Raw genomic sequence first — 18,220 nt, 5'->3', positions numbered from 1 at the left:
CTTCAAAACAGCAGTAACACTCATAAATAAAATCATAGAAAAAACTATTTTCACAATTCATCACTCAGCCTAACTGTCACAGAAATGGGTGAGGTATTCAGTCATAAACATCTTTGAACTCCAACCCAGTGATGTAAAATTTAATGGATACCACTTCCACCCCACAGAATAATTTCTGTGTGTGTGTGTGTGTGTGTGTGTGTGTGTGTGTGTGTGTGTGTGTGTGTGTGTGTGTGTGATTTTTTTAAGTTACGTACAAACCATTGTATCCATCCAATAAATAGAACAAAAAATCCTTAAGAAATTATGTAAATGGCGAGCACACTGTCATGTTTTTTGTTAAGATGAGGCACTATAACTATAAAACTGCCTTGTTCCAAATCATAGTGAGAAGTCATAATGACAACCCATGGAAAACGCAAATGACAAACTAACACTGCTCCCAACCTGTCCCATTACCACTATCTAATTTTCTTAACCAAAGTATGTAATTAATAAACCTACTGTCAGTCAATAAAAAAGTAACCCACATCAACAAATAGCTTTCTCTTCAAGATGGACACACAACTTAGAACAGCTCTTGAGTAGTGCCTGGTATATACAACACAGAGAAACCTTGAAAATCTGTAGTGAGGGAATTGTGTAAGAAGTGTGATGTGTAATAACCATTAATACATACTTTAATGACAATCTCAAGAGTATACCCTACAATACAATTGATACAATTCATGAGATACATGGTAGGCTACATCATATCAGATGAACAAAAATAGTGGGTATGTAATACATATAAGCTACCTGTACTCATGTAACTTGTTACCAAGGATAAAACTGGTATCTTTCAAAAATAGCAGTGATAATCACTTCACTACAAGGAGAATGCTAGAGAGGGATAATGCCTGAAACAGTGCAATTAGGATACTGTTCTTGTGTTACAGTGATGAAAGTGTAAGAGCAATAGACAAATAACACCTCTGCCTTTAACTTACAGAACTATCAAGTACAATATAATAGCAGTAAATATTTACATTATTAACTTTTAGCCCTTTGTACAATGTATCACTGTTGAGGTGTTAACAATGAAGATATTTATGGTAGTTATTCTTACTTTACTGCATTTAAGTTCAAGTACACCCAAACAACAACTGCTTTACTTTACACTCAAGTAAGTCAATTCTGACAAAACACACACGTGGTCAGCACAGTAATAATAATCTACAGTAAAATTAAATACAGGAGTCAGACACTGATCACATGTAATAATTTCTTTCAGTAGTTCTTACTGAAGCCAGTAAAATTGATCTAATAAAACAGGACTGTGATTTTGTTGGGCAAGAGGGGTAGAAGTTACATATTGGATCCCCCTTGCATTTTTCAATATGGTGTGGACATCAGTTCAAGAAAGATTTAGAAATTTTGTTAAAAGAGCAAGAATTTTAGACAGTAGGCTTCGGCACTGGTCAATCTGTTACCACAACCAGATTTTCTGGTAATTGTCACCTTTCAACCAAACCTAGACCTCAGGCTGTGTTACAGACAAGTCTGTCACCACAACATGACACAAAAATTTCCAGACAAATTATATGCTAGAAGTCTTATCTAGGCTATTGTCTCCTTACTTTCAACTCACACAGATAAGGGTGTTCTTACATTTTCCAGCATCTGTTCAACATTCAGCTAAATTTTAATTGGATTAAAAGTAATTTGTTTAATAGTAATAGGCCTATATTCAGCCATAATTTGCAAATTAACATGGTAGTTAACAGTCTTGCTCTACAAGAGCAAGCATCACAGTCGGCTCACACACCAATAAATTTTTAGTGGAAGAACTATCCTTTGGAATTGAATCTCAATGGACTTGGGCATGCTGGTCTGAAGTTACTTTTCAGGTATTTCTCATGACGTCTTCATTACTCTTGCTGTGAATCATCACAGAGCCACTATTCCAAAAAAGCATAAGACTACATTTGTTTACATGTTACCTCCATACATTCAATACATCTGTTTCATATATTTGACAGCAATTGCTACATCCACATGGGATATCTCAAAAGTTTTAAGTTCTTCTTTTCAAGTAGCTAAAGCGAGAAATCCAGCAATTAATTACAGTCTTTCAAGCACATACCTAAACACATTTCACCTTTGAAATATACCAACAGCAGACTAAATTTAAGAGTTGTTTCCCGTTTCCTACCTCAGTTTTATTAATCACAGTCTATTTGAATGAAAGAACACACGCAAACACACAGGAATATATGCTTCCTCGTACCAAAAATCAAAATGACAGGTTTTCAAAACAATGCTCTATGACAAGACACCTTCGTGGGAAATGGCACAAACAGCGGAGAGTTAAAGATGAAAACTCTGCCATGTCACGGCACTTATGAAATTTTTCTTTGTCAATCAAGTATACTTCCTTGCAAAAATGACAGGACAACAGTCCGCGGCTTTCATGGTTTGACATCGAATACGGCAGTGACATGCAACCAATACTATTACAAATCCGAATAAAACAATAAAAATCAGTTATTCAACACTGAACTTACCTTTCCGGTACTGTTTTCGACTTTAATTCGTAAAACGGGTAATAATCAGCCAGTGTGTTCTCTATCCCGATTGCGTCATTCCATTCCATAGCATCCAGGTTGAAGGAATCCGTGATTTCTGATAAATCAAATGCCAAATCAATCCCTGACTCATCCATTTTTGGGAGAATGGCAAGGGGAGGAGAAGAGATGATTAAAAACAAGGTGTCAATCTGGAAGTCCCTGCAACACCCTTCCCAAAAAAACGATCAACACAACTACAGCACAAACAAGTAGCAAATTACGTCATATTTCGGGTGCTGCCAACACACACATGATGTTTACATCGCCAGATGTACTTTCCGTTTGCCGAAACTGAAAAAGAGTAAGATTTAGTTATTATGGGAAATGAGTACCAGGAGCTATAGTCTCTTCTGTGACATTGGTAAAATTCGGCCTGCATCGGTGTGTCATCTTCTTGCTAAACTTAAATGTCGCTCTAAAATTTTAAGACAGTGCGTTGCGCTTCGAACGAGTGACATCTACCTAAACATGTACACAACTCTGTGTTGATGACATGCCATGTTCCAGGTACCGCTTGTTTAGATACTTTTACTAGATGCTAAAATAATTTGCCAAACCCTACATCTGTACTCATTTATAACACAATTATTACGCATCTGCTCATGAGACTATTGAATTTATAAATAGAAATGCTACTTCTAAGTTGCAAGATGTATTCGATAGTAAATATGCTTCGAAATAACAGCTGGATCAAGAATAATCTGTTGACACATCATTATTTAGTCTTCATTTTTCCGCTGCCAGTAAATTAAATGTCTGTCAGAAACAATTATAACTAATTCATAAGGTCATAATAAAACAACACACAGACAGCGTATGTACGAGATTTGTCATTTTTCTTGCTACTTCATAGTAGAATTTTCAGACATTTCTTTTGTACTCGTATGGCCTACTTTCTCGAGTCATATGTAAAGCGTCCCTTACTTGACACCCTATTTTGTTTCGAAGAATACCGACATAGACCTTCAGGTATGGCCACACGATGTCTCTTTCGTCGTGCCCAGTCACAGTCGCTGAGACGCACGGGAATAAAAGGGCATGCAAAAAATTGTGGAAAGAACGCATGTACGCATGGACGTTCTCGTGTCCTCACATTGCCCCATTGGGCAAACAGATTGCTATGAATCAAGTTTTTTGTTCGGGAGCTTCTGTTGCATTTATTGTCGCAAAAGCGACTTTATGTAAAGAAGTACATAAACTACAGAGGTACAAGAAATACAAAATGGTGACAGCGTTTTGTACGCAAATTTCAGGAGGATGGCACAACGAGATTTTAGATTTTCTAGTTGGGAAACTGCAGCGATAAGGTTGGCAATAAAATTTTGCTAGCTAGTAATTGGCGACTTATACACTCGTTTGAATTATTTATTCCTCACTTCAAAGCAAAGCATTTCAAATGGCTCTGAGCACTATGGGACTGAACATCTGAGGTCATCAGTCCCCTAGACTTAGAACTACTTAAACCTAACTAACCTAAGGACATCACACACATCCATGCCCGAGGCAGGATTCGAACCTGCGACCGTAGCAGTCCCGCGGTTCCAGACTGCAGCGCCTAGAACCGCACGGCCACTACGGCCGGCAAAGCATTTCAATTCAATCAAATCTGTAACTTGTAATGTGCAATAATAGTAATTTATTATTTGATTGTTTGTCATTTCTGTTCACTGTAAGAAATGACAAAGCTTGTAATTATTAACATACTTTGTTCCTATACACATATGAAATAAATAAAAATTAAAGTGATTATTTCTGGAACTAAGAAATACTTAAGGGACGTTCTTAGTCGTTATGTGAAAATTAATTAAATTGCAATGCGTCATTTGTATTTAATCATGGAATATTATATGTAGATTAACATTCCAGAGCTCTACAAATTTGGGAATTTCATAAACGCCAGGATTCACTAGAACAGAGATTGTGTTTTTCAGTTTCGTATTTTTTGCATCCTCAGTGTGCTTCTTTTTTTTTTAGTAGTGTCTTGAGGAGCTACACATACCTCATCTCATCACTTCTCTTGCTCAGATGTCAGGCTCCTTAGTTATTGTGCTTTTAAGTCACCATAGTACGAATATTCGTCCACAGTTTTCGTATACGCTTTTCATAACTTTTTCGCTTCATCATCTCTGTTTCCCTACTTCGAAACACTTCAGGTCTTTTATTCTTTCGAGAAATATGATCGGAGACATTTTACAATACGTGACGCTCTGGGCAATACATCTCGAATTTTTATTCAACAATCTTCAGAAGCAGTAATCCATATGACTTTTTTCTTTGTCTCTCATCATCTATAAACATAAGCGTACCCCCTTTGGAGTCAACAGATATTATTTATTGCACATAAATCGCTTCGTATGCTAAAAAGCACAAAAATACTCTTAGAAGACGAACAGCAATTTGCATTACGCAAGGCCTCCATTTCCTGGAAAATACACATGCACAAATACGCATGCGTAGCTGCACTTTTGGAAAAACATGCACATTCCCAAAGTTGAACACAAAAAAGGCATCGTGTGGCCGCACCATTATACGACTTTCTGGCCAAAATCGATAACACGGTGTGGGTCCGCCTCAACACACAAGCGCGTTATACATTTTATTTTATCTGTTTATTCGTCCATCGATCATTAAGTACTGCAAAATAGTATCGGACATGTCAGATACATTATACAGGGTGAGGCATTAAAAATATTTGCCGAAATATTTGACGAAATACACATTGGGTTAAAAAGGAGTGAAAATAAACGTTGTTCACCTCAAAGAGCGACAACTATTAACGTAACGCTCGACCCCCGTACACCACCCCCGGGGGCGGAAGGGGGCGGGGGGACTTTCAAATCCTAAATAGGAACCCCTATTTTTTTTATTGCAGATTTGGATTCTCCGTGAAAAAATACGTAACTTTTATATGAAACATTTCTTTCGTTTCATTATAGACGGTGCTGCAATCGGCAAACATAGAAATGAGGTGACAGTTGTTGCAAAACGGTAGTATCTCAAACAAATATACATCCGATTAAGACAATCGAAGTGCTTTTTTCATATTTCTGATAATGCCATCATGCGACAACTCGCACAATAGAATGAAGCACAGACCACGATCATGCGCTCCGTCCGCGGTCAGACTGTGCATGTTACTTCAATGATTCGGACTGCACACATCTCGTTGCAATTGTTCCAAGGTGTTAACGACTGCAGAGAGGATCGATATCATTGCCGCGTATTTTGTGGCTCATAAAAATGTTGAAGCTCGGCGCAGATATGTTACTCCGTTCGCGATAGGAGTGTTTCGTCAGCAACGACGCTATTGTCCACCTGTTTACTGAAATGTGAAGTGTTAAACCTAGAGAAAGAATCCGACCGCGGCCTGTGACAAACGAAAACTAACACAGTGAATGTTTTAGCTACTGTTGCTGCAAACCCTCACCTTAGTTCTCGGCAAATTGTGCGAGATTCAGGAATTTCGCAAAGAAATGTTTTACGCATACTGCATGCACACGAATGGCATCCATTTCATTTATCGCAGCATCAAGAACTGCTTCGTGATGATTTTCACAATCGCCTGAATTTCTGCAACTGGATACAGGAACAACTGGCAGTCAATAATAATTTCATTTCACAGATAATTTTCTCCAGTGAATCAAATTTTACAAATCGTGGTCAAGTGAATCGACATAATATGCATTATTTGTCAGCGAAGAATCCCCATTGGGTAAGACAAGCTGAACATCAACGCCCATGGAGTGTCAACGTTTGGTGCGCTATTTTAGGTACGCAGGTAATTGGCCCATACTTCATAGAAGGTAATCTGACTTGTCAAATGTACAGCGATATTGTGGGTAATGTTTTTTACTAATACTAGTGGACGATGTTCCCCTTCAGACGAGACTGGATACGTGATTTCAATGCGATGGGTGCCCAGCACATTATTCAGATTAGTTCGAGAAGTTTTGAATCGAAAATATCAGGGTCGATGGATTGGATGAAGAGGCCCACTCGTTCACCCGATTTGATTTCTGTCACTTTTTTCTTGTGGGGGTGGCTAAAAGAGAGAGTTTACATGGACATACCAACAAACCCCAAAAGATATGCGGCAACGAATTCGCAATGAGTGTGCGAACATTAGCGCAGATACACTAATGCATGTCGGATTGTCATTCAGATACAGAGTTGCAACGCGCATTAGAAACAATGGACAACATTTCTAATATTTGCTGCTCTGAAACGCTTGTGAAAGGCAAGACGACTCACAGTAATCAAACACCCCGAGATAGTGAGAGGCAACACCCCGAAGAGAACACATTACTATGTCCACATCGTTGTTGCTGGGTAGCGGTAAATGTAATCTAAGAGTGCATTGCGGGAGGGTAGTTGGGGTCACATGATAGAATTTTCCCAAATATCAAATAATGTGCTTTGATTTTCCTAATCGGATGTGTATTTTTGTGAGAATTACCGTTTTGCAACAATTATTACCCGATATTCATGTTTGCCAATTACAGCGCCGTCTATCATGAAATGTAAGAAATATATCATATAGGAGTTATATATTTTTTCACGGAGAATCCAAATCTGCAATAAAAAATTGGGGTTCCTATTTAAGATTTCTAAGTCACCCACTCTCCCGCCCCTGGGGGTGGTGCAGGAGATCGAGTGGTATATTAATGGATGTCCCTCTTCGAGGTGAACAACATTTATTACCACTTTTTTTTAATCTGATATGTATTTCGCGAAATATGCCGACAAACAGTTTTAAATGCATCACCTATATAGGATGATTCACAAAGATATGCAAATATTTTAATATGTTGTTCTACAAGTAAAACTACAGAAAAACGTTCAAATAAACGTAGTTACGGCTAATAAAAGATTTTGCCTGAAATTTAGCAACTTCGCTAATATGAAGCCATTGCAAAACTATACGAGGGTAAAGTAAAGTACGATTTCCATTTATTCTGTTATTATTGATCTGGTGAATCTAATAAAACATGTCCCAGAAGTGTATCTGCAGTAGTTTTCAGAAATTTTAACCAGTTGCGCAACTCCAAGCAAGGGGCAGGATTTCCCGGATGTAAATGATGCACTTTTTGTTTATGGTAAGGGTACAGATTATTGTAATTCAGTGTACGCCATGCCTCAGATTGTGAGATGCCTAATCTTTGAGAGATAGTCGTGTACTGGTATCTGGGCCACGTTGAACAGCATCCATAATATCCTCATCATCGTCTTCACGTATCGTGCGCTCGTACTGATTATGTGCGCTAGGTAGAGAACCTGCTTCCCGTAAAATTCGAAATACTCCGCTAATGGTTCGGAATTCTTACGAGATGGATAAGGTACGCTGTATTCATTAACTGCAGCCGTAGCATTACCATCACACTTGATATAAATAAACATTATATCGGCGTATTCCCCTGTCGTAAATTTGAAAGGTATCACTACTTCATAAATGATCGACAAACTACAACAGTTACTATGTGGTTTCACTTAAATACACTGTTGTTATTATGTTCTTTCACTGAACAATACAGAAAACTAGCCGGTCGGTGTGGCTGAGCGATTCTAGGCGCTTCAGTCTGGAACCGCGCCACCGCTACGGTCGCAGGTTCGAATCCTGCCTCGGGCATGGATGTGTGTGATGTCCTTAGGTTAGTTAGGTTTAAGTAGTTCTAAGTTCTAGGGGAGTGATGACCTCAGATGCTAAGTCCCATAGTGCTCAGAGCCATTTGAACCATTTTGAACAGAAAACTAACTCGTTTGAAGCTTAAGAAACGACTGAAACAACTCACTATCGGTTGTTAACAATGACATACACGTTTTACTTTCTTAATGGAAAGTAACAAATTTATTTGTATAATAATCTTTGCTTCTCTGGATGTTCTTGGAAACTACTACAGATACACGTCCGGGACAAATGGTTCAAATGGCTCTGAGCACTATGGAAGGTAACATCTGAGGTCATCAGTCCCCTAGAACTTAGAACTACTTAGATCAAACTAACCTAAGGACGTCACACACATCCATGCCCGAGGCAGGATTCGAACCTGAGACCGTAGCAGTCGCATGGTTCCGGACTGAAGTGCCTAGAACCGCTCGCCCACCGCGGCCGGCCGTCTGGGACATGTTTTATTAGTTTCACCAGACAAATAAAAACAAAATAATTGGAAATCGTGCTTTATTTTAACCTCTAGCAGGTTTGGGATGACTTCATATTAGCGAAGTTGCTAAATTTCAGGTAAAATCTTTTATTAGCCGTAACTCCGTAACTAAACATTTGGGGACCTATGGTTATATGAACATTTTTCTTTAGTTTTACTTGTAGAACAATACATTAAAATATTTTCATATCTTTCGTGAATCACCCTGCATATAAAAAATGGCAGGATTAGGTCAAGTCCCAATCAAAGGAACTATCCCAGCATTCACCTTAGTAACTTGGGGAAACCGTGGGAAACACAAGTCAGAATGGCTGGACAGGGAATAAACACTTGTCCTCTCGAATGCGAGTCTAGTAGGCTACATTTAGACAATCTCGCTCGGTACATGATTGAAAAGGGAGTCACAAATATATCGTCTACATTGTGAGTGCAACATGTACAAGAATAAATCAATGAATAAGTAATTTTGAAAATAAAAACACTACTGAATAAGTGAAAACACATGAACACATTACATATTACTGTTGGAAAGTATAATATGCAAAATAAGTAAATTAATGATGTAGGCAAATGATGAAATTTGATATAAAACACCCCTGAAAAAATAAAACACACACATTATACATAGAACTTCTGAAAATTATATCGCACGCACAAACGAAAAACTGCTCACGCTATTTCCGTGATAAACAGTGTAGCACCAGATCCCTTCTCAGCGGAAAAACTGCATTTGAAACAGAGGTAAGAGAAAACCAACAGCAGAAACATTCTTTGCGAAGACAAACATGGCATAAACAGTCACCAACAACGAGTGGGTCAATGACATGAATGATCAGCTGATCGCATAGAATGTAGCCATTTTCCGGAAGAAGGCCTGAGCAAGAAGGCGGAAACTTCGAATCTGATGTAGTGGCACAGTTTTCACAGATTGACGATGTGATAGCAAAGTCTAATTAATAGTTTTATTACCTAACGTTAATGATCTTATATTTCAGCTAACATGATGCTGTGAATACTTTTATGGAATTGATGATGGTCAGTCGACTAACACTGGTTGTGTAAGTAAAGAATTTTATGAGCAGCTCAAGACGGTAATACGACATTTTCCAAAAGCTATCTTCTGTTGATTTGATAATAAGGAGTTAAAGCTAATGTAAGAATGTCTGCCCACGCACTAATTTTCCAAGTAAAGTGTAAACAATTCAGTCAAGAATTGAGCTTCCACGAAGTACAAGAGAAATCATCTGATTTTTACGAAACTGTTGATTTTTATCAGTAATTTCAAAAAGAGCTTTTGTGGTATTGCTCCCCTTGAAACAATCAAAGAGATCATTTATTTATTTACTACAAACAAGATCATGGGTTTCAAAGTAAATAGTTAATATGGTGGACGTTGATACCTCAACTTCCGTTAAAAAAATTTGTATGATCAATTCTTGTTGGCTCTTTAGGGAAATTGTTTATTACTTTTTTAGGCACTAGCTCAACATTTGACACTTTCAAATCAGAGAAAACAGCAACCACTATACATTTATCAAAAATGAAACTTAATGGCGTACTCATTATAAGTATCCTTTCAATAATATAATTGGAAAGCCAACAGCAGTCTTTATTTTTAGAACCTGATTATTAGAACACAAACCGCCTGTTGGCTTCTGTCTCGAATTTTTCTAGCCGACGTTTGTTTGATGATTTTTTAGACGTTCCGCCAGCACGATTGGCTGGTGTTGTCAAAGTTTCACTCTCCATTGCTGCTGGTGTACTGGAGTAGAGCTCATGGGCACAGATTATATGTACCTGGCCCGCCAACGTCCAAGGACTTCTCCGACGTCATTTCCAGTGCGGTTCTCCCCTTGCTACCTGCCAACGCTCGTTCGCCGCAGCACGGGAATCCAGGATCCATTCACGTTCACGTTTTCCTCTTTCTTGTTGAAGCTGTTCTCGTGGTTGTGTATTTCTATAGCCGCTCTGAAAAAGCGGGTGTGATATCTCTTCTCCACAACCAGCACATCCGTGTCTGCGAAATTTGCTATGTGGTCGTCCTCACACAGCGCGTTCTCTGCCACGGACGATTTCTCCACCTGCCCCAACCTGCAATGCCGCTTATAGTCTGTGATCCTTGTGTTGATTGGCCGTCCAGCCATTCCAATATAAGCTTTTGCACGGTATGCACGGTATGCGGTATATTGCAAGTTGGTCTGTTTTCTCCTTTGCCGATCTGAGACACACTTTGATTTTCTTTGTTGGTTTATAAATTGACTTTATACCGTGTTTGCCCAATATACGTCTGATTCTGTCGCGCACTCTTGGGAATGTATCTCAGAAAGTCCGTACCAGACATTTCAATTTTCCGGTGAGTTACTTCACCGAGCGTTTGACTCTGTTACGCTTCTTATATAACTCGTGCAGTACCCTTTACTCTTCAGAACGCTTTCTAGGTGTTGCATCTCGCGTCTGAGTTACTGCGGCTCACATGTTCGTTTTGCTCGCGTTACGAACGAAATCATGCCTCATTTCTGGCTTGGGTGGTGTTTTGACAGTGTGTGCAGGTATCGGTCCATGTGTGTCGGTTTTTGATACACGCTGTATCCCAGGTTTTCACCATCCTTTGTGATCAGAAAATCTAGAAAGGGTAGCTGTTTGTCCTTTTCTACTTCCATGGTAAATTTTATGTTGGCATGGTGGCTGTTCAAGTGTCTTAGAAGGTCACCCAGCTGTTCCTCACCATGGCTCCACACAACGAAGGTGTTATCGACGTATCTGTACCACACCTTATTTTTACAAGGTGCCAAGTCTGGTGCCTGTGCATCGAAATGTTCCATGAAGAAGTTAGCCACCACTGGACTAAGAAGAGTACCCATGGCGATGCTTTCCAGTGGTTCGTATAAGTTGCTGTTCCACGTGAAATAGCTCATGGTGAGACATGCATGAAAGAGCTTGGTTATGTCTTGCGGGAAAATAGAACCGATGTGCTCCAGAGAGTCACTGAGTGGCACTTTGGTAAACAAAGAAACAACATCAAAACTGACCAGGACATCGTTTGGTCCAAGTTTCAGTTTCTTCAGCTTCTCAGTGAAATGTCCTGAGTCCTTTATGTATGTGCCAGTCTTCCTACATGCAGCTGGAGCAATTAGGCCAAATGTTTTGCCAGTTTACACGCAGGTGAGCCTGGAGCGCTAACAATCGGTCTTAATGGAACATTATTGTAATGGATCTTTGATAATCCACACGGCTGAGGCGGTAGGGCTTCTATGTTGCGCAGGTTCCTTTGTATGACATTTGAGGTAGGAGACACTTTGATAAACCAATTCGCATTCAGTGTGATCCACTGCATAGGATCTGCACTTAGTTTTCGATACGCCGTCCGATCTAATAGGCCCCAGATCTTCTGCTCGTAATCTTCGGTCTTCATTACGAGGTCGCGTTTGCCTTATCGACAGGCAGTACCAATCATTCTTGTCGGCGTTCAGACTCTTGATAGCTAGTACCTCTTCTTTCTTCAGGTTCCAAGCTGATGGTTTCGCTCGACGCAGTATCCTGGCTGTTTCAGTTCATATTTCGTCAGCTCTTTCACAAGGAAGGGTCCGGATGACGGCTTCGGTATTAGCAATGACTATTTATAAACCGACAAAGAAGGTCAAGTAGTGTCTCAGATCGGCAAAGGAGAAAAGGGACAAACTTGCAATGTCGGGAATATACCGCATACAGTGCACATGCGGAAAAACGTATGTTGGAATGACTGGATGAGCAATCAATACCAGGATTACAGAACATAAGCGGCATTGCAATTTGGGGCAGGTGGAGAAATCGACCGTGGCTGAGCATGCGCTGTGTGAGACCGACCACTTAGTAAAATTCGCCGACAGGGAAGTGCTGGCCGTCGAGAAGAGATATCACACCCGCTTTTTCAGAGCGGCTATAGAAATATACAACCATGCGAACAGCTTCAAAAAGAAAGAAGAAATCGGATCCTGGATTCCCGTGCTGCAGCGAACGACCGTTGCAGGTAGCAAGAGGAGAACTGTACCAGAAATGACGACGGAAAAGCCCTTGGACCTTGGTGCACGGGCCGAGCGAGGTGGCGCAGTGGTTAGCACACTGGACTCTCATTCGGGAGGACGACGGTTCAATCCCGTCTCCAGCCATCCTGATTTAGGTTTTCCGTGATTTCCCTAAATCGTTTCAGGCAAATGCCGAGATGGTTCCTTTGAAAGGGCACGGCCGATTTCCTTCCCTAACCCGAGCTTGCGCTCCGTCTCTAATGACCTCGTTGTCGACGGGACGTTAAACACTAACCACCACCACCTTGGCGCACGAGGTACATATAGTCTGTGGCAGCGAGCTCGACTCAAGTCCATCACTTGTGCTGGTGAGAAGTCAGAAAAATTATCAAACAAACGTCGGCCAAAGAACCCGAGACAGAACCCAATAGACAGTTTGTCAACAAGTGGCCCCTAAAACCTTAACAATTATATACTACACGTCTGTGGGGAGGAGATTTGCAGATCGTATCGACGCTTTGACCATCTACGGAAGAAGAAAGGGCGACTGATCTCCTCTCTCACCTTTCTGTCGCGGTGCCGGGATGAATGGGCTACACCGAAGTTCTTGAAATGTAAGCGCCTATTCACTACCACACAGGCACTTTGTATCTGCGACAGAATGGAACGGGCTTCTCTTCTTGAGCGAACTCCTGCAACACGGAGATACTTGGCAAGAACGGATGAGGAACTTTTGGACATTTTCTATTGACTAAGTGGCAGAATGCATCGAGGCGACTGGGACAAGATCGGCAGCATTACTCACAGGAGCATGCAGAACGAACTCGAGGCTGTACTGAGCTACAGAGGAAAACATTTGCAGGATACCGGAAGCAGATTGACAATACGATTCCCGACAAACACTGAACGACAACTGATCACAGAGGAAACAGTCTGTCCTTCAAAACGGAGGGAATTTCGTTATCATCTCGAGAACTATACCTATGAGGACATCATTGCTAATACCAAATCGGCCATCCGGACCCTTCCGTGTGGTAGAACTGAGGATATGCACTCTGAAACAGCCAGGATACCGCGCCGAGCAAAACCGCTAGCTTGTAACCTGAAGAAAGAAGAGGTACAAGATATCAAGAGTCTTAATGGCGACAAGAGTATATCGGTACTGCCTGCCAATAAGGTAAATGCGACCGTCGTAATTAAGACCGAAGATTATGAGCAGCAGGTCCGGGAACCATTACATCCGGTGACGTACCGAAAACTAAGTGCAGATCCTACGCAGCAGATCACACGGAATACGAATCGGTTAATCAAAGTGTCTTCTCTCTCGTCTGGCATACAGAGGAACCTGCGCAACACAGAAGCCCTAGCCCGCATCTCGTGGTCGTGCGGTAGCGTTCTCGCTTCCCACGCCCGGGTTCCCGGGTTCGATTCCCGGCGGGGTCAGGGATTTTCTCTGCCTCGTGATGGCTGGGTGTTGTGTGCTGTCCTTAGGTTAGTTAGGTTTAAGTAGTTCTAAGTTCTAGGGGACTTATGACCACAGCAGTTGAGTCCCATAGTGCTCAGAGCCATTTGAACCATTTGAACAGAAGCCCTACCACCTCGTCTGTATCGATTACAAGTGGATGCTTTCCCTTCATCTAGTGTCATGACTGTGACATACACCACTGATCATAAAGAAGGAAAATTTTTCTTTATAAAAAACGTCACCTAGAATATTTATTTTGCAGTAGATGTGAGGATTCCAAGTCATTGCTTTCTTTTTAATGTGAATCTTTGGTGAACTCCACTCATGATTTGTAAAAATCGATTTATATGCACACAGAAGTTTCCCTCCCAATGACTGATATCCTCAAAAGATAATTCCATATGCCATAATGACACAAAGGTAACTACACTGAAGCCCCAAAGAAACTGATACACCTGCCTAATATCGTGTAGGCCCACGCGAGCACGCAGAAGTGCCGCAACACGAAGTGGCATGGACTCAACTGATATTTGAAGTAGTGCTGGAGGCAATCGACACCATGAATCCTGCAGGGGTGCCCATAAATCCGTAAGAGTACGAGGGGGTAGAGATCTCTTCTGAACAGCACATTGCAAGGCATCCCAGATATGCTCAATAATGTTAATGTCTGGGGGTTTTGTGGCCAGCGAAAGTTTTTAAACTCAAGAGTGTTCCTCGAACGACTGTGTAGCAACTCTGGACATGTGGAGTGTCGCATTGTCGTGCTGGAATTGCCCAAGTCCGTCGGAATGCACAATGGACATGAATGGATGCAGGTGATCAGACAGGATGCTTACGTACGTGTCGCCTGTCAGAGTCGTATCTGTACGTATCTATGGTACCATATCACTCCAACGGCACACGCTCCACACCATTATGAAGCCTCCATCAGCTTGAACAGTCCTCTGCTGACATGCAGGGTCCATGGATTCATGAGGTTGTCTCCGTATCCGTACACGTTCATCCGCTCGATACAATTTGAAACGAGACTCGTCCGACCAGGCAACATGTTTCCAGTCATCAACAGTCCAGTGTCGATGTTGATGGACCAGGCGAGGCGTAAAGCTTTGTGTCGTGCAGTCATCAAGGGTACACGAGTGAGCCTTCGGCTCTGAAAGCCCAGATCGGTGATATTTCGTTGAATGGCTCGCACGCTGACATTTGATGATGGCCCAGCATTGAAATCTGCAGCAATTTGCGGAAAGGTTGCACTTTTGTCACGTTGAACGATTGTTTTCAGACGTCGTTGACCCTCTTCTTGTAGGATCTTTCTCCGGCCGCAGCGATGTCGGAGGTTCAAATGGTTCAAATGGCTCTGAGCACTATGGGACTTAACATCTGAGGTCATCAGTCCCCTAGAACTTAGAACTACTTAAACCTAACTAACCTAAGGATATCACACACATCCATGCCCGAGGCAGGATTCGAACCTGCGACCGTAGCAGTCGCGCGGTTCCAGACTGAAGCGCCTAGAATCGCTCGGCCACCGTGGCCGGCTCGGAGGTTTGACGTTTAACCGGACTCTTAATATTCACGGCAAACTCGTGAAATGGTCGTATACGGGAAAATCCCCATTTCATCGCTACCTCGGAGATGCTGTGTCCCATCGCTCGTGCGCCGACTGTAACACCACGTTCAACCTCACTTAAATGTTGATAACCTGCCATTGCAGCAGCAGTAACCGATCTAACAACTGCGCCAGACACTTGTCGCATATAGGCGTTGCCGACCCCGGCGCGTATTCTGCCTGTTTCCATATCGCTGTATTTGAATACGCATGCCTATACCAGTTTCTTGACGCTTAGGTGTATATACCAATTTAATGATATCTATTTTTCTACAAGGACAAATAATATGTAAAGCAAAATTTGCAGACCGCAGTTGTTTGCACAGATCTAGTACGTTGCGTGACTAGCTCAGTCTGCCATCAATACATAATCCCAGATATTTTGTCATGCTCATCCTTGCTCTCTGTTAATCATGCTGTTTTACTCGATTTCTTACATAGCCTTCCTTATTCCTCAAAATTCAGAGCTACTGCAAGAGTAAGGGGAGATTAGGGTCTTAATCGCAGCATTGATCATTTTTTCCCTCCACATACTGTTCGATAGTGGACCGACCATGATACTGTATTCCGTCTAGAGTAGAGTATATCCACATGTTGTTGTTGTTGTTGTCTTCAGTCCTGAGACTGGTTTGATGCAGCTCTCCATGCTACTCTATGCTGTGCAAGCTTCTTCATCTCCCAGTACCTACTGCAACCTACATCCTTCTGAATCTGCTTAGTGTATTCATCTCTTGGTCTCCCCCTACGATTTTTACCCTCCACACTGCCTTCCAATACTAAATTGGTGATCCCTTGATGCCTCAGAACATGTCCTACCAACCGATCCCTTCTTCTGGTCAAGTTGTGTCACAAACTTCTCTTCTCCCCAATCCTATTCAATACTTCCTCATTAGTTATGTGATCTACCCATCTAATCTTCAGCATTCTTCTGTAGCACCACATTTCAAAAGCTTCTATTCTCTTCTTGTCCAAACTATTTACCGTCCATGTTTCACTTCCATACATGGCTACACTCCATACAAATACTTTCAGAAATGACTTCCTGACACTTAAATCAACACTCGATGTTAACAAATTTCTCTTCTTCAGAAACGCTTTCCTTGCCATTGCCAGTCTACATTTTATGTCCTCTCTACTTCGACCATCATCAGTTATTTTGCTCCCCAAATAGCAAAACTCCTTTACTACTTTAAGTGTCTCATTTCCTAATCTAATACCCTCAGCATCACCCGACTTAATTCGACTATATTTCATTATCCTCGTTTTGCTTTTGTTGATGTTCATCTTATATCCTCCCTTCAAGACACCATCCATTCCGTTCAACTGCTCTTCCAAGTCCTTTGCTGTCTCTGACAGAATTACAATGTCATCGGCGAACCTCAAAGTTTTTATTTCTTCTCCATGGATTTTAATACCTACTCCAAATTTTTCTTTTGTTTCCTTTACTGCTTGCTCAATATACAGATTGAATAACATTGGGGAGAGGTTGCAACCCTGTCTCACTCCCTTCCCAACCGCTGCTTCCCTCTCATGCCCCTCGACTCTTATAACTGCCATCTGGTTTCTGTACAAATTGTAAATAGCCTTTCGCTCCCTGTATTTTACCCCTGCCACCTTTAGAATTTGAAAGAGAGTATTCCAGTCAACATTGTCAAAAGCTTTCTCTAAGTCTACAAATGCTAGAAACGTAGGTTTGCCTTTCCTTAATCTTTCTTCTAAGATAAGTCGTAAGGTCAGTATTGCCTCACGTGTTCCAGTATTTCTACGGAATCCAAACTGATCTTCCCCGAGGTCGGCTTCTACTAGTTTTTCCATTCGTCTGTAAAGAATTTGTGTTAGTATTTTGCAGCTGTGGCTTATTAAACTGATTGTTCGGTAATTTTCACATCTGTCAACACCTGATTTCTTTGGGATTGGAATGATTATATCCACATGGGTAGTACACAAATGCGTAGTGCTAGTTACTTACTTGGAAAGAAACGCAGTACTTACACGTTTAGCCAACTATAGTTCGTCGAGAGCCAATTAACCAATAAGTACATGTCAGACCAGATCAATGTCAATGTTTTCTCCAGCAACAGCAGTCACCTTAGAACTTCCTACACCTTGATCTGAATTGCAGCGCAATAGTCTCTAGGTGACATACCGACGGAATTTGCCGTCACTCGCCTCCTTCACCGCCACATCTTAGCGGGCAGATCACACCCACCTTAAAAATCCTTGCAGGTGAATTCGAGGCTGACATATTCTTCTGCTTTAGCTCACCAACTTGTCAGTTCTTAGTATTTGGATTGCATTCCTTAAGATTCCAGCAATTGAATCCCAACCCGACATATGCATTCTATTTCATCTCGCTCCAGATCCTTACTGCTACGCATTTT

General features: G+C 41.4%; 1 protein-coding gene across 1 annotated transcript in view; it reads right to left on the bottom strand.

Moving 5' to 3' along the window:
• Window positions 1-2,825, bottom strand: part of LOC126184875 (microphthalmia-associated transcription factor) — a 402,286-nt gene extending 399,461 nt beyond the window's left edge. The window contains exon 1 of the mRNA XM_049927499.1: window positions 2,547-2,825. Within this exon, the coding sequence (XP_049783456.1) occupies window positions 2,547-2,704 (158 nt within the window). The 5' untranslated portion in view covers window positions 2,705-2,825. The remainder of the gene's footprint in view (window positions 1-2,546) is intronic.
• Window positions 2,826-18,220: the final 15,395 nt, after the last annotated feature.

Source organism: Schistocerca cancellata, chromosome 4 (assembly GCF_023864275.1).
Source record: "Schistocerca cancellata isolate TAMUIC-IGC-003103 chromosome 4, iqSchCanc2.1, whole genome shotgun sequence".
NCBI classification, from domain to species: domain Eukaryota; kingdom Metazoa; phylum Arthropoda; class Insecta; order Orthoptera; family Acrididae; genus Schistocerca; species Schistocerca cancellata.
The sequence above is the reverse complement of the archived record's forward strand: the minus strand, read 5'-3'. Positions and strand labels throughout refer to the sequence as shown.